At 36.5% G+C, this 22,618-nt stretch overlaps 1 protein-coding gene across 3 annotated transcripts in view; it reads left to right on the forward strand.

Moving 5' to 3' along the window:
- mbip (MAP3K12 binding inhibitory protein 1) overlaps window positions 1-22,618 on the forward strand; it is a 73,975-nt gene that overhangs the window by 15,820 nt on the left and 35,537 nt on the right. For 2 of the 3 annotated variants that reach the window (XM_066694243.1, XM_066694244.1), the window contains 2 exons: window positions 2,062-2,100; window positions 2,183-3,422. The exons of the other annotated variant lie outside the window; for it this stretch is intronic. In XM_066694243.1, the coding sequence (XP_066550340.1) occupies window positions 2,062-2,100; window positions 2,183-2,290 (147 nt within the window). In that variant the 3' untranslated portion in view covers window positions 2,291-3,422. Of the gene's footprint in view, window positions 1-2,061; window positions 2,101-2,182; window positions 3,423-22,618 lie in introns of those variants that run through there. 3 annotated transcript variants of the gene reach the window in all.

A 22,618-nucleotide genomic window follows, 5' to 3' on the forward strand; every position in this document is an offset into this window, starting at 1 on the left:
AAGCAAATGAAGGCTGAATCATGACCTTTAAAGAATGTAGTGTCTTTCATGTATATTAAGTCAAAACCGTTATTCTGTGTCTTTTCCAAGTTGTTAGCAGATTACATCAGCAGTGAAATTGAATGGGGAGAAGTGAACAGAATGGTGCAGGGCATCTTTCAGAGAGCATAAACTATTGTCTGACTTGTGACTGAGGAAGCCAGGTAGCCAGTAGGTGTAGGGAGTGAAATATGCAGGCTCTCTAAATTCCAGGATGCAAAAAAACTGTTTACTATGCAATATCAAAGCCACTCCTAGAGCAAAGAATGGCATTCTGGATGTGAAATGCAGAAACAAAAAAATGTATTGACCTATAAGAAAGCACAGACTTGATAATGTTTTATTTTCAACTATTTGACTTTGATCAATCAAATTACATAATTTACATCAACATTTAGTCTAGTTTATGGTCTTCCTGCTATATATATATTTTACATAATGTAAAAGTTTTTGCTCTTACAACATATTGTTCAGTGATTTCCCCACAAATCTTAAAAGCAGGAATGGTTTTGTTGGTGATCAGACCGTAACTTAATTAAATTTCCTGTATCAATATCAGAATTCAGCCATCTAACTTGGTAAGTAAATCTACTTGAGTTTCCAGCCTCCCCATCTCCTGCTAAGGGTAAGCCCTCACTTCAGCACAGTTAAGAGGCTTCTCATTTTCTCTGTTTTTCATGAGAGAGTTAAGTGTATCTTTAAATAAACAGCGGTTTTGTGCCCGCTGAATTCATTTACCTGCTAATGCAGGGATAAAAACATGTGGAGGAGTTTTAAGATCATCATGATACAATGTCAACTGAGAGCATTCTCTCTTCTCATGAGCCTGGTAATGAGTGATTAAAAGCATAAACAAGAAAAGCAGGGGAATGGGGTTGGTATTGGGGGGTCAAGTATCTAGTCATCTTGTAAATTCTTTATTAAAACTTAGGCTTCATTAAAATGAATCCTGTTTGGCCATGATCTAAGGCTGGGGCCCTGTGTTGTTCATGGACACTTGTTTTTGTTGGTTGATTGGCCTTTATTACAGTGGAATCATCAAAAAGAATAATCTTGTTCAAAATGCACAGACGTTTTAGTATTTGCTTGCTGCATTCTTTTCAGTTTGGTTGTGTATTACTTTAAGTGCTCCTTCTGCCTGGCTGGAAAACATTTTATCAGTTATATTTACTTGCCTGTTGTGAGATCTTGTCTGTTTTTTTTTTTTTTTTCTTTTTCTTAAAAGCAGCTGTAATTTTCATTGCATAATGATTGATCATCTTTCTGGCTTCTTTGGCTCTGTTTCTCCAGTACTAAATGCTAAAAATATTATTTATTGCTTCATTGTGTGCAAAATTTCAAACTATATCTCTTTGAAATTCCATTTCAATGTAAATATTTTAGTAAATATCTCAAATGGCACTGTTCTTCTATCCAGGCATTGTTATTTGACTGTTCATTTCCATTCCTTGTTTTTCTCCAGCTCCCTTGTATGCATTTGAAATTGCGAGCAAGGCACATTGTGTACAAATCATGCTTTTGTGAAGCATGTATCCCTGTCTGTGTAGTAGTTGGTACCAGAGACAAAGTATTTTTCTCAGTCTTAAATTTGCTATATTATCGGAAAATCCATTAGGAAAAGTCTAAGTAGAATATTGATGCAGATTTAATAATAATGAAAAATCATAGTTTTTTGTAGTGTACATACTAGGTGTGTAGAGGTGCATATTAATTGGATTAGTTTAATGACGTATTGATGCTCTCATAATTAATACATTAAATATATTAATTCAAGGTTAATTGGCAGAATTTGTACATACACTGAAAATCTGTCATGTAGTGTATACATCAAGTTATATTGCCACAATTATATTTTTTAGATTAACACCCGACTCACAGATTTTGAACCAGGAAGGAAAGTAATAAAGCTAGACGCTTCTCCCCTTCTTTCTTACAATTATCCCTCAAGATATGACCGCTGTCTGTTAATTTTCTGTGAGTAAATTATACCTCCCGGCTTTGTTTTTTCTCCTGCTTCTCCAGAGCTTTCTACATAAAAGGCAGAAGGTGCCAACTCCTCAGGTGAGTGCGCAATTCCTTCTGTTCACTTCGCAGCCTTCAGCAGTCTGTGTGATTGACTCTAAATTGCTTGTGTTTATTCCAGCCCTACACCCTGATGGAGCTGGATGGGAAGATTAATGCGCTCAAGGCAACGCTATTGAAGAAAGTAAATGAGTCTCTGCCGATGGAGACTGACGAGTTCTCCTTGTGAAGCCATTTCCAATTCACAGGCTGTAACCTTCGCGGCTTGACTCCTCCACTCGAGCAAAATAACTTGAGAAAAAACGAACAGACTGTAATAATGAATGTGATTTTTTTTTTTTTTTCTTCACCCCCCCTCCTTTCTTTTTCAATCTCTGATGTCGCATATGTATTCTGTTCTTTTAAAGGAAAGTTCTCTTTATTGATACACATTCAAGCACAATTTATAATAAAACTCTGGCAGGCCTGCTAAAGATGATGACAAGGTGTATATTGCAGAATAAGAGGATGGCCTTGGGCATGTTTAGGGCTACTGTAAAGTCCAGTGAGAGCTGGCTGGTATTTAAGGTTTTGCTCGAATAAACGGGGTTTGTTGAATTCATGCTTTCGTTGGATAAAACCGCAAAAGTAAATCCTCCTTTAATTTTGTCTTTATATGTTCATCTCTTTTTGACCTGTTTGTGTCCTGAAAGGTTGTATCTACTACTTGAAGGAGCAGCAGTGCTAACCCTGATGTCCTGTCTAAATTCCAGTAATGGCTTTCACTGTCTATGTAATTTATCCCTCTAGATTTTAACTCTTAATTCCTCTGAATGGCACAACATTTTTTGCACATGCCACAGTAGTGAATAATAGCCTTTGACCCCTGTAGTGTTTAGTATAGTGCAGTATAAGTCTCACTAAAAGAAGTGTTTTTCTTCACACACTTAATGATTTAATTCCATCTGTGGATACTCCCTTTAGAATGAGTTGATGAAATATTCCAACATTTTGCAGAAACAACTGAATACTTATCCAAACCTCTTTCTTTACTATGTTAAGCAAGTAAAAAATGCTCTTTTTACAATTGAATATAATAAGGTTGATAAACATTAATCTGTGGTGGTCTACCTTTGTTTCACTAGTAATATTATATAATTGTAGGTTATCGATTTTCGTGTAATATATTTTGTTCCATATATATTTGATTTTTTTCATGAAGGTTAGTGATGTGCTGGAAAATGGATTGTGAGTAAATCAGCATCTTACTGTAGTATACTACTCACGTAGAACTATGTATGTTCAACATGATTGTAAGTACTGTACATGTAAATACAATTGCCTGTGATGGTGTAGTCCCATTAAAATGCAGTTTACAAAGAGTGCTGCTTCCTGTGTTTGTAGCCTTCTACCTAAACATCATAGACAAGGGCTTGCAATGTTACAGTTATCTATGAGGACCAAAACTCACCAATTCCTTACTAAGCAGGTAAAACGAAAACACCTGGGACTATTGAAATGATAAGCTGGCGAATCTGAATCCACCCTTCCCCATTATTTAAAATGTGCAATAAGCAATGGGTAGGTGCTCAATTTTGTTTGGTTGTAGGCTCTGGGAATGAGAGATATACATTTTATTGATGGGCTTTTATTTAGACTTCCACTACATGTTACATACCCACATTTCAATAACCTTGGCTGAATACCACTCACAATGTCATGAAAAATAACTTCTGTACTAAATTAATATCTAAATAACTGCTTCAAATCTAGTGTGTACATTTGACTACATATACAATTTTTTGGGGGGGGGTTTATGTCTTAATTTCATTTAATACTGCCAGCATCGTGTGATCGGTTAAATCTTTTGTTAGAGACTAATGGAGGGAATGATTACTGTTAAACCTGTTATTACTAGAAATGACCTGATTACACAATCTTAGGCATCAAAACAGACAGTGCCGCAAGGTCACATTGTCCTAATGGGCCTTCGATTTAAGAAAATTGCACCTCCTGTATTGGGCAAAATTTGTCAGTGTAGTTATTGTTTGGATGGATTTTTGACTGTCAGAGTGAGTGGAGAGTGAGGTCTGGCATAGAAAGGAAAACACAAAAAAAAATCCTTTTCTATGCAAATATGCATTCCTTAAGGAAAGGGTTAATTACCTGATATCATTATTACACAATTCTCTCATATGAGATGCTTCCATTTATAGAATTGTGTGTAATTAAGAAAAGTCAGTGCATTAGACTTTGTAATTCTTAAATTGTCAGTGTTTGTCTTCTTACCATATCTATACTCATGTTTACTCATCTAATCCATGTGAATTTATATATACTACTGTATCTGTTAATTGTTTTTATGCATGTACTATATTATTTTAAGCATTTCATAGCAGAATATTATAATTCTTAATACATTTGGCATACCATGTTTGGGGGATTATCAATTTCACACTATCGGTGCACATTCAAAATTAATTTCCAAAGAAGAATGTAGTGCATGTCAATTGTAGCTGCATTGTGCACTGTACTCAATATTTTGTTAGTAGTTGTTGCTTTGAGTTTGTGTGTGTGTGTGTGTGTGTTACACTGCTGTCACCTCACTGTTGACAAACCTGTAACATGATTAGTTAATTGTTTAATCTGTCATTAATGGCATAAACAGCAGGAGTGGTGTGCATGACAATGGAGTCATTAGCTTTCTCTCCAGAAAAATTAACACAAAGGTTAAATGACTCCACTGGAGAGAGACCTCATAATCTAGAGCTCATGTGGCAGGAGCCAGCTACAACTCATAGAGATCAGGATCAGATCGGTCTATCTCTTTAATTGAGAGCTTTCAAGGTTGGTAATAATAAACGCCAAGTATGTACAACATCCACTGGGCACTGATCCACAAACAGCAACACTCTTGACAACATCCCCTACTGTCACTGGACTCTGAGATGATCAAATTGGGACACTGCCGATAGCATTGTAAGTCAGACGCAGTAAACTGTCTCCTTAAAAATTACTACAAATATTACCGTACTGTAGAGCTATAGTGAACTAAGTGTAGAAAATGTATTTGTCAGTCCACATTTCACTGTCCATTTAAAGGAAGAGGACCTGTACGATATTCAACAATGTGATATATTATTTATGGTATGTGCTGGTATTCCCCCAAAAATTTTAGTCAGGATGTTTGTCTGTGTTTCTCAGATTTAAAGAACCAATGACAGTCCAGATTTAGAGCCCAACAAATACATAATCAGTTATATTTAAATGAAATGTAGCCAGATAAACCAGTAACTGTACTGTACATTGGTGTGCAATGTCATGATATTTTTTCAAAAATATATGTATTTTTGTAAGCTGATGATTTCCGTATGTATGAGGAAATTAAATTACATGAATGGCTTATTTTAAACATTTAATAAAATATAATAAGATATGTACTTGAACTACGTAGCTGATTATCTATTGCACAAAAGGGCCATTTTAAATTAATACTGTTCAAGATAGTACATTTTGACATTGAAGTATTGTTAGCTCCATAACAATAATTAATAAACATGTTGGCATTGTTCACTGGAATAGGTTCTAGGGCATATGTGGATAATTAAGTGAATTAAGTTCTCGTAATAGGGGAAAACAATCCCTTTGAGGCGCTCTCTTTCACATACCTTTTGAACATTTGCTTGCAGAAAAACCGTGAGAAGCAGATCTCCATAGTGCTGGACACAGTGCAGCTAAGGAGCATTGTTTCAGAACCATTGTCTACACACCGCCCTATGATATCAGTTAATGACTGTAAATTGCCCTGCTTTAAATGGGTTATTAACATGAACAATGCCCTTCGTTCCAGCTTTCCAGTCCAGCCCAGAGCTTGCCTTCTCAGCACACACATCTGTTTGAAATGCAGGTTTTGTGATAGCCTAATTGAATTGTGAAGTACTGCTTACCAAAGGCCTCATCCATTTATATATATATATATATATATATATATATATATATATATATATATATATATATATACATTTGCTTCTTCTGCTCCATAGTTTCACTTTTGTTTCATCCCAAGGCCAAAGGCTTGTATTCTAATCTAACTATTAGTATTAAACCATAAAAGCGCTACACCTTCCCTCAGGGTATGGAAAACCTATGAATGCAATTGAGGCTGCTCTCTAATGCTATACAGTCTAGGCATAAACACACTATGCATTGAGAAGAGACATAGAAATGTCTGCTAAAAAGAACAATAGGTAACTCATTTATATTAAATTGGAAGTGTGATCACGGTTAAAATGAAAGAACAAAAATGTGTCATGATAATTTTATAAAAATATTTTGATAACAGAATCTGTGTTATATTACAATTTTTGGCTGCCTTGTTCCCATTCCCCTGCCTATCCATTCTTGTTGAGTAACAGAATTTTTGATTGTTCAGAATGTGTTTTCTAGGATTGGGTTAGAAGGACACTACAAAGCTTTCCAAAATTCTATCTGTAAAGTCAATCAGAAATGTTGTTTTAGTTCTGTGTTTACATGGACAACCCAATAAAAGTTTCAGATAGAATTGCACTAAATATGGGTGTATATACAGTGGCTACAGCATCCCATGGCTGAGATGGAAACTGTCGATGTGTCAACAATAGCTCAGGTACTCCATAAATATGGCCTGTATGGAAAAGTGGCAAGAAGGAGGCCATTTCTGAGAAAAGCCTATGTACAAACTCACTTGGATTTTGTCCAAAGTTCAGTCAAAACCCAAACCAAAGGCACACCAAAGGTCCCCATCCGACTTGACAGAGCTTGAACAATTTTGCTAAGATGAATGGACGAAAAATGCACAATCCAGATGTGCAAACATGGTAGAGACTTATCAAAACACCCCAAGAACAAGCAGGAACTAAAGACAGCTGCAGTACAGGCCTGGCAGAGCATCACCAGGGAAGAAACCCAGCATCTGGTGATGTCTAAGGGTTCCAGACTTCAGGCAGTCATTGACTGCAAAGGATTTGCAACCAAGTATTGAAACTCACAATTTATTTCATGATTATGTTAGTTTGTCCAATTACTTTTGAGCTTCTAAACTGGGGGGACCACATATAGAAATTGGTGTAATTCCTACACCTTTCACTCAATTTGGATGTAACTACCCTCAAATTACAGATGAAAGTCTACACTTAAAGCGCATCTTGATTATTTCCTTTCAAATCCATTGTGGTGGCATACAGAGCCAGAATTATGACAATTCTGTCACTGTCCAAATATGTATGGACCTAAATGTATTTTCAGAAATAGTATGGATATATGATGGGGAAGATGTTGGTTTTCAGAGTCCCGTCAGAAATCCCACTTTCAGAATATTACTAGCTGTATTGTGAAAACTGTTTACATGAATTCCTCATGCTCATGCACTGACCTTGCTGAAATGTGAGAATCAGCTGCTAATAAATCACATTGATTTATCAATACTGTTTTTCCTGTTCTAATAGGAGAGGAATTCTTCAGGCATTATTGTTCGTTCAAGTTATATTTATTAAAGTTAATAGTTTGCTAAACTGTAAATGTCATTTTAATTGATTGCAGGCTTGTTAGACAATACACTGGATTGAAATATTTTGTTACTATGTACTTGTATTTATTTAATCACATGGCTTATGGTGTGTGTGGGTGCCATTTAGATTAGTGCTTGGGATCCTGATATTTTAGTGGGCAATTGCTTTGATTGATAAAAATGGGGAGCATTTTGATGAGAAATGTTTGCATTAAAATCCCAGCGATACACATCCTCCATGACATTTAGCTTTGAGAAGATTCATCAGTTTCCAATCAAAGCTATATGTTGATTCATCAGTTTTTTTTAAGTATTTAAGTAACATTAATCATTGGACCCAATTATTTAGTAAAGAGCAAGAGTTGGTATTTGAGGTGGTCCTTCAGTGACAGGACTGTATTAACACACTGCGGGTGAAGGGCTGTCACTCTTGCTTCAATGTGTACAGCAATCGCTGTGAGAGAGCTGCTGACTTCCCCCTACCCCCAGGATTAAGATTTATGAGAAAAAAATATATGTGGCCTCGCTTCATAAACCATTGCTTTACATGACTTGTCCTTTTTGTTTTTTTTCTTGGGGGGGTAAATTAACCTCACTATTAGTATTCATCTTTTCTTTGAGATCCTTCTTATTTCCATTCACACTCTGTGAATGAGGGAAAAACTCCATTTGACTGCCAGAAATCTTTTTTAGTCAAATCTTTCCCACAGGGTGCCACCTAATTACATCTTGAGTGACCTCCATTTTGCTGATTTCCCCCCAACCTGGCTAGTATTATGCTCCACATGTTTATACTGCTTCCGATTGATGCTCAGAATGTGTTCTTTACCTTGACTCGATAATGCCCAAAGGGGATATAACCCAATGAACTGCTGGATCTGACTCTATTGTGAGCAGTGCAATTATTCTCGGGCTTCCAGCTAATCTTCGAAGGTTACGTGGTTTTACTGAATGCTGCAGTTTTTTTTTTTTTCTTTTCTTTCTTTCTTTCTACTTGTCTGGCTTTAGTCTTGTTCTGCTGCATTGTTTCATGGAGAACAGATTCATATCCATTCATAATTACGAGCTCTTAATAGGCTCAATCTCAAAAGCTTACTGACTAGTCAGTCCCAGTCCTTATTCATTTATGGCACCATGTCAAAAAAGACTGTTCCTCATTTGTACCTGAACAATAATGAACAAGACTGAATCTCCCCTGGGAACAAAGGAAAGCAAACAGCCTTTTGATTCTGAAGAACATTAGATTCTGACACATTTAACGTGGCCTTTTTGTCCTAAGTGTTATGGCTCAACGGTCTAAAAAGACCACCTGTTGGTTACCTAGGCTATGCTCTTCTGTATTATTACTGGTATTAGAGGTAGTGAATCACGTGGGTCCCAAAGTTAAACCAGTTAAAATCTGCAAAGTTTTCACCAGAACTGAAATAAATTGCATATGATCCTAAGCAAATAAAATAAAAATGGCTTTTTCCCACCTTTACAGTATGCAGCTGAGTTTCTTACTTAAAAATCTCCAGAACAAAAAGACAGTCACTTTAAATACAATTACATCAAGACTCTTTTGTAAAGTAGTGGTTAACTCTTTTAAATGAGGTACTGTCCACACACAGCTCCATTTCAATATATTATATTTGTTGCTTTGGAATAAACAGTAAAAAAATACTATTTGAATCCTATATGAGACATTATATTACTTTTTATAGATATATACCAGTCAATGGCATGGCAGTCCACAGTTTACACGCCATTCGTCTTAACTCACAGTTTAATCAACTTGAATATAAACACTTTTCCTCAGGTTGAATTGGTGAATCAGACAAAAACATTTTTTCTAACTAAACTTCTCGCCAAATATAATCGTTTTAACTGATGGTCTGAATATGTTTGACTGCTACTGCATATATACAGAGCCCAGCCATGCTCAAATGTGTACTCAAGTAAACGTGGTAATCGTCCACATTTTCCTCAGACTGCATTTGGTATAAATATCAGTCTTCTGCATGACATTATAAGCCAGCTCTTGCATTATGCATAAGGGCAGGTTACCAGATAAAAATGTCTGTGTCTAGTCCATTGTTGTGCTTGGCATTTTGTCACAATTCTATTATCATCATGTTAAAGCTTCTCTGCCAGCCATGAAGGCACAATCCACCTTCTACCAGTAATGGATTGTATCAAGGTCTATGTGCTGCATAGCGGTAATTTTTTATGACATTGTCAAGGGCAAAATCAGTACTGGATCGAGTATTGTTGGCTGACTGGTTGAATGAATTCTTCCAGTTCCTGCAGTGATCATCATTCGCAAGGTATGATTCAAAGCATCCGAGAAATGTTCACATTCAAATTTCAATGTTAACTGACTTTAATTTGCTGACCAGTTCCTGTGAATCCTTATAATGTAATAAAATGGACAATTGTTGATGACATTTTAGTATGAAGGCCCACATGTCTATCAGCAATGAAATGTCACGTCACACGTAAACATTGAAATGGTCTTACAGTTAATCTGATGTTGTCTGCCATTTCTATCAAGGAAAATATCGATTTCCTGATATTACAGATGGCACAAGGTAGTACACATTTTGAGTTTTGTTACTTTTGTTGTTGAGGTGTGAATTCTACATGATTTGCAAATGCCTCAATGACAATGACTCTTCCGACAAGTGTAATATTGGTAAACAGGCAATACAGGATTGGTACTGAGCAATACAAAACTAGAACAAACTTTGAGTTAACTAGAAGGTGAATATTTTCACGATTTGACCTTGGCAGTTAATGCTTTAAATACTTTGTTTTCAGTTTAGGAAGATCTGTTATTTCGTTTTCCGTGTATGTTGTAATCTTGATCTGAGTTTTCTTTTACTTTCAGAATATTTACTTTAGTATAGATTGGGGAATAAAAAGACTCTCTTCAGTATATGGATACTAACCTCTTGAACAATGCCCAGATTGGGGTGAAAACGCACACTTAAGCAAGTATCCGAATTCTTATTCCCCTCTTTCTATTTCCTGGTCTTTAAATATGTTTGAGTATTCATCATTATGTATAGTCCAGTCATGTCTTTATTTTTAGATTGGAAAGCCTCTGTGCGTGTTTCCAGCTTGTCCCTACCTTAAATGAGATGGAAATTTCAAGGACCTTTTGCCTATTAAACATGCCCAAATATACCAAGTTCAGCCCATTACAATCCACTCCACATACATTCCCAAAAGGCAGTTGTCTCCCTTATCTTGCTTTCACCAACGCCCTCCCCCCAAAAAAAACCAACCCATGTCTCTGTGTTCTCCTCCCCTCATAGCAGCCAGGGCCCTGGAGGGTTAACACAGCCTGCTGATCCAGGCTGTTTTATTGCCTGGATTGCTCTGTGCTCCTGAAACAGCAGGAGCAGATTCAAGCAATTACAATCAAGTCAGGGCACATGCCGCGCCAGCGTAGGGTGAGCATGAGGAGGATACTGATGAGGCACTTAGCAGAAAACCCCACATCATCCACACTCATCAGCAACAACATGTCACCTGCAATGAGGCATTAGCAGCCTCGACAGTGTTCACCGCACACTGTTTGCCACCCTCCCAGAGGCCCCCTTTACCCTCCAACCCCCCCAACACATATACACACACCAAACCCCCTACTCCCACCTTCGCCGACCTCTGGTCACAGCTCCAATTCCAGCGGGCAGCAGTTTCAATGGAGAGACTGCTACCCCCCAACCCCCAGGACCTGTGTGTTTGTGTTAAAGATTTCGTTCTTTTGCTGCAATGTGAGGCCCACCACACAGTCAATCCTGAGACTGGCTTTGACAGGCTGATATGATGGGAGTGCAACTCAAACTATTTCTTCCACTTCTGTTCACCTAATGTTTTGCCAAAAGTGGTGTTGCAGCTAGTACTTTTCTTTATGTATTCTCATGCTTATAAGCCAAACAAATAGTTAGAGCAAGTTGTTGTTATTTTTGTTTGATATTGTCATCCATGTAGGAAAGGGTCACAGTGAGCCTAGCCTGGCAGGAACTGGGCACAAGGCAGGGTATAGCCTGAACAAATGGCCAGTCCATCACAAGGCAACTTGTTATGATGTCAAATTTTGAACTGCATTGCTAAACAGGTACAATTTTAGGATGCTGCCATCAAATTCTACAGGGGCACCAGTGGAGCATTTATGTAAACTACTTCAAATACTAGATGTATTCAAATGCCATAGTGCAGTTCTGAATTCCTCCAAAACTGGAACTGAACTAAGCACTATTCAATCAATCATTTGCTTGACACCAGTCCTTGGAGTCCCCGGGAAGGTAAACTTTGGTTTGATGTTGGGCTGCTCGGTGCTGTTGAGAGCCTCTCGTGAATGTCATTACCAGATCTGTTCACAGCCCAGTGAGGGGCAAAGCATCCTGCTGTCATTCAAACGACTTCCTCCCAAGCAACCACTTGGTCAAGAGTTCTCTAGTGCGGCCCTCTTTGTCAACAACAACCATTACCTCACGGCCAAGGACAAAGAACAGGAGAGGCCGTCCAGAGTGGGCCTCTGAAAACGAGCAGTTTCTTCTCTGTTGACTTACAGTGTCTTTCAATGGAATTCAGTGCTCTTTATTTTGATCATGCCATTTCTCTTTTATGTAAAAATACTTTGTAACACTTTGTAATAATGGGTGCAAATTCCTAGTAAATTAATGTATGAATGAATTCCACAGGAATAACACCTGAATATCTCATGCTCTAAACCAGGGCTTCTTAACCATGGAGTGCACCTCCCAGCTGTAAATTGTTTTTAATACATTCTTCTTATAAATGCAACATTCTCTTGCTTATGTTTGCTTACTTCTTAGGCATACAAAATCATTCATCATCTTAATTATGTCTTGATTGGTTTATTTATTTATTTTTCTTGGTGGGGGTGGGGGGGGTTGGGGGTGTGCGAACATTAAAATCACTCTCAAAGGAGGTGTTAATGTGATATTATTACGCGATTTCTTAGCAGACACCATTATTCAGGGTGACTTACAATTGTTACAACATATCACATTATTTTTACATGTGTACCCATTTATACAGCTGGGCATTTACTGGAGCAGTCTAGGTAAAGTGCCTTGCTCAAGGGTACAGCAGCAGTGTCCCCGACCTGGGATTGAACCTGTGGTATTCTTACACTCATTTACTGAGCTTTAATTTTATACATTTTGAACTTCAATGATTCTGCTATTTTTCATAGTTTATTACAGGCCAAGTTTCTGTTTATAACCTTCCAAACAGAAAACCTATTCAACGTTAGCAATTATCCCCATCTTTGAGAACAACCTTGAGACTTCCTTTAATGAGTTGCAATGGAAAAATTGGTCAGCATAATTATTTCAATAAAATAAAAATAAAATACTAAACTTTTGTTTTGTTTGAACTATATAGGTGAATCAGATATATATAGGTGTCTAGTAGTTCTTGTTTATCTCTTCACGTCAGCTGCTGTCGCTTAGAATTCATTAGCTGTCCTGATAAAGACCTCTACTTTTAGAAACACTCACTCCTTTAAAAACTCTTAACTTGAAGATGTTTTACTTGCATAATTTTATTTAATGCTTGAAACTAAGCTTCATGATTCGCCCTTATAAAAATACATATGTATTTGTAAGGGCAGAGACTAGTGTGACATTGCAGTTTGTGCTGGGGTTAGATTTGATTCTCCAGTTAACTTAAATAGATTTGCTATAAATGTTGATGATGGCTGGGGTTTGGGTTTCAGATATTGTAAGCATGTGAAATTAATATGAAAGCATTTCAGAAATGAACGTGGTAGGTCTTTTTTTCTTGTACTACATTGTTGTGCAGTATCAAGTCTTCCTGTTTGGCACTTTAATCTATAATGCTGTATCACAGTTCTGAATTAAGATTAATTTATTGTTATCCCTGTATTAGCTGTGGATTTGGATGTATAAAACATGAATATATTAATATAACAGATTTAATAGGTCTCTATAAAAGAGGTTCACAGCTGTATTGTTTCTGTCTTGATCAACTGATATAAATGTCGAATGAGATATTGTATTTATATGTAAATATATTAGATCTCAAAAATATGTGACATCATTAAAACAGTGAAAATGTTAAAATGGCAGTGGGCCAGACACATTGCAAGAACAGATCAATGATAGACAAAGAAAACTATTGAATGGATCCCAAGAGGTGAAGAAAGACCTAGAAAACCACATACAAGATGGGAGGATGAAATCATAAGCTTTGCAGGCATGACATGGAAAAAGGGAGGCTATAGATCGAAACAAGTGGAAACATCTTTCTTGTGGGGGGATTTATCCATCATCATCGATAGAGGTTATATGAGACATTAATATTGTAAAAACAAATATGTTTGGTATTGTTTTTTATGTGCTTACTGCATTTTGCTCCATTATATTTATATTTCTCCCTCAATATCAGGATGACCAAGCAAATCAGTTTGAGATTATACTAGATTGAGGTTACTCACACACCTGCATAGTTACAGCCCTGCACATTTTACAGGAATTTATACAAAAATGAAGAACCTGTGGTAATTTAAGCTAAAGAATAAGTTATTAGTATATCATATGTGTTAGAAACTAGAAGACATCTGAGCTATCCAGTCCTGGAGCATCACTGTTGCAGAAGTGATCTGAGTGATAGCAGTACTATCTATAAAGTCCATTTCTCCATAACGTCATGCCTTAATGACTGATCCTTTTTCACTTATATAGATATATAATCACAGACTACTCCATTTACAGTGCAATTATCTAGATCTTTGTGTATAAATTGACAAAAAAAACAATTGCAATTTAAAGTTGGCTGACAAAACGTTGAAATATCCCAAATAATAAGTCAGTAGCTTTCAACAAAGACTAAACTCCAACATCCGGTGCATGACTCTGGAAGGAAAATAATTAGTTGGGATTATGCTCTCATCTCCCCAGAATTTCTGACTGACAGGAAACCTCAAGTTAGTAAATTATGTTATGTCTATTTTGTACTGCTATGGCCAGATGTTTTAGAAGGCACTGCGTTGTGTCAAAAATAAAGTTAGTAAGCATACTTGCAGAAAGACCCTGTAGCCTGGGGCCTTGATTTCTCTTCCTTTTTTTTTCTGTTTTGCACCTGCTATGGAAGCAGGATTCCATTTTTTCCCATTAAAAAAACCAATGCACACCATCTTTCTGTGCTTCTCGCAGCCATTAGGCTTCACACCTGAAACTCTTAGGCCTCCTGCTGGGGTCTAATCTTGGCATCATTCACCCCTAGAGACTAAGAGTGCTGCCAGAGGGGCTTCAAGTCGCTCTTCAACATCTGATTGCCCTCCCTATGAATGTCACCATCTGCAAAAATTACTTCTTCTTCCCTTCTCTTGAAACTGTAACTATTTGGGGTTGAGAGAAGGGAGGGGGGTGAAGGGAACTCTTTTGCTGATGATTAATAATTAACTGGTTGGCGGCTGATTTTATTTCAGGCATTGGAGCTGCAAACTAGATGCCATATTTTTTTTTTCTTTGGTTTTGTTGTGTTTTCTTTCTTTTTTTTTTTTTTTTCTCCAAGAGGCCCCACTTTGTTATTTCTGCCTTGTGCATGGTCCACAGACTGTAAGCTTTTGTTGGTCTAGTTCAAGTAGGCCTGTCTGGGTCCATGGTAGGCAAATGGATTGGGAACATGCATGACCTCTCCACCACAAAAGTGATAGGTTTACTGTGTAAGCAGAGGCAAACACTGTCACAAAGCAAACCGGCTTGCTGTCTGCACACCTAAAGTGGCTGACATTTGACTGCACAGTAATCCTGGCAAAACAACACACCTGATAGAGACTGAATTTTAATATAGTATTGTAACTCTGTAAATAAACCAATCATAATTAAAGAGAAACAAAGTAAATTGCTATCTTTAGACTACACAGAATTCCCAGAAAAGTCTATCCTTTCTTGTATTTGTGGTCTATAAGGGTAGCAGTGTGGAGTAGTGTTTAAGGTTCTGGACTCCTGGAGTGGAGGGGTGTGGGTTCAATTCTAGGTGGGGTCCTTTACCTAGATTGCCCCAGTGAAAACCCAGGTGTATAAATGGGTGGTTGCCTGTAAAAATAATGTGATATAGAAATTAATCAAAATCTATGCCTGAGTCTTTTTGGTCCATTTCTCACAGTTAATCAACGACTCCTTAATCAACAGCTCCTCATTCACAATCACAATAAACAAGATGTTTGATATAATTAAATCTAGTATGTCAAGAACGATAGGTGCATACTGTTTTTGTTTGTTTGTTTTTGTTTTTCATCCAAGACTGAAACAAAACTCCTGTTTTAAAAGTATTACCCCAAACAAACAAACTTAAAAAAGTCCAATACTGGTTTACTATAGCTACAGTCCAAAACAATAATTTAATTAGCTGAAAATCTAAATCCATCACTTTAATAAAGTGAGAAGGAAAAGCTGTGCAGTTTGTGATCATTCGGATTTAACTGAACTTTGCAAAGGTAGTAGAACATTATTCTATGAGTTAATACGTTTTGGGAATGGTGTCTCTTATTGAATAAGAGATGGTGACTATTATACAATAAGATACACCCTTCCCAAAACATATTGCATGAGGCCTACAAAGCTGTGCAGTACAAACTGTGAAATTATCTCATACAATAATACACACTCTTCACACAACGTATAAACATTATAAATCGCAAACATAAGGATTAGACACTAAAATATCTTTACAGTGATTATTTATCTTTTCATTAAATATAACAATTCTCCCCAACTAAAAAGGCTTTAGTTCAGGTTCTACAGTAGCTGATCTGTGTTGTGTTTTCATGCTGATTAAATGTAAGAAAACTATTTATGTTTTACATCCTGTGAAACAGCACTAGCATTTAAGTGTCCTGAAACCTTGATGGTAACTGAACTGATAATTCTCTGCACGGGATGACATTTATTCACAAGATTATAAACCAGCCAATCACAGAGCAACATTTCCACAAATTCCTATACCTCTTATCTTGTGTAAATTAGAATTACCTGCATAGAATTACTAGTATTTAAAAATTATTTAGTAATTAATTACGTTTCAGGAAACTGGTGTAGCAAGTTTCATAGGATGCACATTTGTTTTTAGTAGTTTCATTACGTATAACCAGCATAAAAAACACAACACAGATCAGCTACTGCATGTCTGATTTTTTAATTTGCATGGAAAAAAACATTTTCTTTTTCCTATTGTAAAGCTATTTGTGTCTAATCCTTAAATGTGTGATATATAATAAGTCAGTAAGTCATGTGAATAGTGTCTCTAATAGATGTTGCACAGTTTGTGCTGCGCCAAAAGTATTCAGCTTTGCTTCACTGTCCTTTCACCCAAACTGCATGAGATGTCATCTCATATAAGAGATATAGGAATGTTTGGAAATGCTGCTCTTTGGAATGTTGGTTTCTCATATGTGATTTATAACAACACTAAGAGCAGGCTGGTATCTGAAAACATTTGGTAGAAAGAAGTCCCAACAAATTAATTGGTCAGGGTTTTATGATAAAATGGTTGAAATTGATGTAAAAATGTACCTTGTTAGGGCATGCCCATGTACATTTCCCAAGCTGCAATTAACACTCTCTTCATACAATCTTGCTATCAATGAGGGATGAGGATAAGGGGGTATGTGAGATAAGAGAGCAAGGGAAGTGTTTCCCTTAAGAAAGCACAGATAAATTGTAATTTGAAAGCAATTAATTGGGCCTTTATTGAGAGCATACAGGATTTTCAGTGATCAGCCAATTGCACTGGCACTGGCAAAAAAAATATAAAAGTCCATTATCAAATAAAGTTGTGGTAATTATAGTTCTGGCAAAAATTACAGATGACTAGTATTTGTGTTTGTGTATTTGTGACTTTATAGTGTTTGTGTCTTTGTTAAAATACAGTACAATTCTGAAAAGCATGAAGTTTATTGACAGAGTATTATGAATGAATATTAACAAAGACAACCAACCATAAATAAAACAATGCATGCATGTATCATGTTCTCCAAATGTCTATTTAAATAGAAACAAACAATGTACTGTACAGCTTGTATGGAGAGAGAGAAGAAAAGAACAAAATATATATGACTGTTAAAATTTTACCCTATTCTCTTTGCTAAATGTGAAAATACAATATTCATAATCAAAATATTCATAATATACGTTTTGTTCTATGCTCTTACCCTATGCACTGAATTAGATGTAAACATTCCCCACATTCCCCTTTTCATGCCAGGGTTGAGATTCTGCTATTTGTTATAAAATGAAAATGAAATCCTGGTTCCTACAATTAACCATATCACCAGGAAGCCTTTGTAAAATGTTAAGTAGGTCCGCTGAAGGAACACACAATTAACTAATGTTTTTATGCCGACAACATTGTTCCATGCTTCTTTTTTCTTTTAATGCTCAACTTTGTTTTGGTCAAATTGGATTTAAAGTTTCAAAGCTGCCACCCAAACTCAAATCTGCCCTCACACTTAAAAAAAATACATTAAAAAAAGCCTTGGAATCTGGGTTAAATTCCACTTGGGATTCTTTGCTAATAGTTAGTTTGAGATGATCTAGAACGGGAGCAGATGCCAGCTCTGTAATGGCCATTTCTGGTGAATTATTCCAATTTTGTTTTGAAAAGAAATGGAATTGTGTTGAACCTATTTCCTGTTGGGAGGGCAGCGCAGTATTATCCCACCTGACATGCACAGTGAAGAGGCAATCACAAAAGCCACGCTGACAAAACACTCCAGCAAGGGGGGAAAAAAATGTAGCATAATGACTTTCTCACTGCTTTTAAAGGCAAGTGTATCACACATCATAGGTGTACATTTAGGCAATGCTCAGCTCATCTTCAGTGTAGAGTACAAATGAGAAGACAAAAAGAAAAGGCTAGTTCCCAGAGAAATATGAAGCCGCTGTATTGTCCTGACTGATTGAAACCTTACAAGAAAGACAACAGTCAGAATGGTGCTTCTGATACATACCATGTTTCAAACCATGAACAAATTTGAATGAATTGTAAAGGAAGTAGTAAATTATGTAACATAGATAAGGTGGATGAATTCCCATTCAGTAGCTAATTTTGTTACTTATTATATATATATATATATATTCATTCTTATGGATTGATTTGAAAGATACTGAGACTGTTCTTTATTTCACCTACGTATGAACCCTCTGAATGAGAGCTGTATAGACTGGCTTGATAGCGAGCAATGCAAGGGCTTAACCTCTGGCTCTGCATTACTATTTAAAAGACAGAACATACAAGTTTTATTCTGGAATGAAATAATCACATTGTCATTAAAGCAACCGGGCTGAGAAAGAAGGAAACTGTTAATCTTTCATCAAATTGGATGCATTTTCAATGCCAGTATACTGTGCTACGCTAAAGCCGCAGAATTCATGAATAATCAACACTGTGCTATTATATTTAATGGCAGGCGCGCGTATTGTTAAGCGGTAATTTCTTCACCGATTGCATGAAAGGTTTTGCTAGCTTAGGGTTTTGAGAGAGAGCTTTCTTCTGAACCCAGCAATGTGGAAGACATGGAAGTTGAGGAGTAACAAGCACAAAATTCCAGGTACCAAATGTTGGGTGGCTTACCAAAGACTGTCCAGGTTTTACATTTCAAATGAGGAATTTACACCCTAAAATAATCCCCCCTCCCCCACCCCCACACATCTACCCTGCCTACCCTACAAGGGGTACAAGACAGAAATCTATTTAATATTTTCTGACTTACACCAGGATTGCACTCAGCAGTTCCTGAGACTAATAACGTATGCTGTAGAAGAGAAAGTCTAAGCAAAGGAAAGCAAAAGCCAAAGAAAAAAAAAAGAAAAAAAAAAACAGCTTGCATCTTTGCTGCCTTCCACTGAAATGCTGTTCCTACTGCATTCGAGAGACAGAGAGAAGGGAAGAAAAGAGGAGGAAAAAAAAAATCGATAACATCTGTGGTATGATGGTTAATTAAAGCAGCTCTTCAGCCTGGCTCAAGATGAGTGGCTTGGCCTCAAATACAGGCAGCTGAAGACTGATTATTGGGAGAGAATGGTTTCTTAGCAATAAGTGGAGAGGCCAAAAGCTGCCTTGTGCAACACAAAAAAAAAGAGGAGACTTACAAGTCTAGAGTTGTGCTCAGGGCAATGGAACTTGGAGCCATTAAAACTTTATGCCACCAGATATTTTTTAAAACTGCCGCATTAAAAAGACAAAAAAAACAACTACATAATTAACAGTACAGATACAGAAAGCAAACACTGCAAAGAACAAAATAAGAAAATGCCTTTTAAAAAGTAGGTCTTGAAGCTAGATTGAAAAGCACTTAAAGTAACATAATTCCTGATTTCTAGTGGAATTGTTTTTCCAGAGTTTAGGGGCATAAACAGGGGGGGGGACATCAAAGCATCTATATTAAGAACAGTCGTCAATCAATGAATGCCATGTTAGCTTAGTGAACGGAATAGAAGTTATGTGTTTTTATTTTGATACCTAGGTCTAATAGCTGGAGAACAAGCTTACATCTTTAAGATGTTCTGTTGATCTGCTTTTAATAATGATGAAAAAAGGTAATGGTTTCATGGTTTTAGATCATGTGGTTGGAATTTCATTAACACTGGTCTGTTTTACCTTCAATCTTAGTCCCTCCACAATTAAATGGATTTCCTGCTGAAACCACCTGAGACTTTGGATGTCTTTGTTACTACATGCACAACCTTCCAATAAAAACCAATCACAATCTTCACTGCCTATAATTCTGAAAGGCATTTAATGAATGCCAGCAAGGAAACGACTAGCCTTTGTGAAAATGCATTTTAAAAAGGCATTTGAAAATGTAAAAAAACTATTGTAAAAATGTACTGTAAAAATCTGAATGCACTGAACACTACATTAAGGAGGGCATACTGGTATTATATTAAGCCACAAAGACAGAAGCCTGAATTGAATCTTGATAGTCTTGTTTATGAAATTATGCTTGGTCCCTTATGACAGGTTACTGCAGTATGTCATGATTATACCACAGCTAACCGAGCAAAAGCCTGGTTAAGCATGGAGATGTATAGTAAACCACGATACAAACCATGGAAAACAGAAAGGCAACAGAAAGCATGGGAATGGAATTACTATTATAACCACCATGCAAAAACTGCCAAACTGACATATATATGTACTGTTGTAAACTTTTATAAGGGTTGCCATCGAAAATGGGGTTTGTTATCTTCATTACATAAGGAAAATTTTGAATTAGAGCTTCACTGGAAAATCTCACATCTCTCTATGGTTACCCCTTCAAGCTACAATACAAGCATGATATAATTAAGCACAAGCCAATCCAAAAAGCAGAGTAGACCAGATATATCAAAGTGATCATTTTGCATTTGTCTGAAACATTGTGAGCATGTTTTCTTATGGACCAAGTTCCATTTTCTAACAGTCCTTAGAAAATGAAAGAATTGCCCCCCGTACACTTTTAACATACAAATGACCTCCTATTACTTTGTTCATTACACATAATACATAACACCAATACAGTAATCTCAACAGAATCTTATTGTATTCTGTGTAGCACAATAAACTACATAAGTCTGTGCTTAATTAAAGGGCTGGTCTTTAGTTTATATTCCAGTACATTATTGATTTCCGTAAGTCTTTTTGAATAAAAGGGGAGAAGGCTGGTTTACAGTGCTTTGATTTCATCACATCCTTATTGATATTTCTGGCCACGCATCTAACCTCTAGTCTGTGCCGTGGCAAAAAGGTGATGATGTGTCATGTACAATTGACACCTTTACACACAAATCACAGACTGAAGGATGGGAAAAGCATTTTCTGACAACAACACTGAACAAAACATTTGTATTCAAATTTATTTTGAGTTTCTTGTAGTGCTTGAAGAATATTTTAAAATCCTAAGAATATTGTCAGCTAAACCAAAGGCAGAATATTTTATTTCAAACCTTACTGTTCTGCACATTGCAATATGTCAGACAGAGTATCAGGTAATGTGGAATTGTCCTACTGTATTTTAAAATACTTAACAGAGAGTTTGAAAAATGTGTGAATAAAAGCTCTCTGCTCCCTCTCTCTTTAATTGGATTCTAGTTAGCTGGAAAAAGATATCACTTCTATCTTGATGGAGACAAAGTGGTTATGGTTAATTCACCAGAGGCAAGACGATCTGTTATTCTCTTAATTCTTCATTCCTCTTTCCTGAAGTGGAAAGTAACTTCCTGTTCCGATCAATCCTTCATACTTGTCATTTGTTTATTTATAGTATGACTTGTGTTTTCTAGTAAAGAATATTTGCAGTAATACTTTTTTAATGGCTTTATGTTGTGCAAATCAATTTGTAATCTTAAAATCATTATGAAATTAACAGAAGACAAAATAAACAAACAAACAAAAACATTAACAGTTCATCTGCAGGCTTGTAAAATAACCACATATTGTCCTCACATTGTCATAGGCACAGGATACATCACATCAACTTCAGGACTCATTTCACTTCTCCTAGCCAAAATAATTATACTATGTTCCTGGAAAGATACTGTACTAGATGTTATCAACTTGAAAAGATTAAGCTGCACGTTCACATACAGGTGTTCTGAATTTACTGAAATATCTATTATTGTTAATTTATTTGCATGCATCCTTACACAGGCAACTTACATGTGCGTATTTGTGTATGTATGAATAGGTGTGTATGTTTGTTAACATTAAAGATCCCACACAGTTTTGCCTCAACTTATCTTTCTGATCTAGCCAGTAATCCCCTCTATCACTGTAAAATGCTAAATGCTTTTCAGTTTTGTGATGCTGAACTGATTGGTTATAGCTTTTTAAAAATATATATTTTATCTGTGTTGGTGAAAGCCTGATTTCTCTCCCATTTTGTGGAGGGAAGCCACAATGAAGCATACACCAGAGAGCACTCTCCTGTGATTGCACTGCACTGGTTCTGAGCAGCAGCTGGAGCCCAGTACTAATACAAGGAACTTCAGACCTGTGTGACTGCGCCCCCAG

Source organism: Amia ocellicauda, chromosome 21, assembly GCF_036373705.1.
Source record: "Amia ocellicauda isolate fAmiCal2 chromosome 21, fAmiCal2.hap1, whole genome shotgun sequence".
Lineage (NCBI taxonomy): Eukaryota > Metazoa > Chordata > Actinopteri > Amiiformes > Amiidae > Amia > Amia ocellicauda.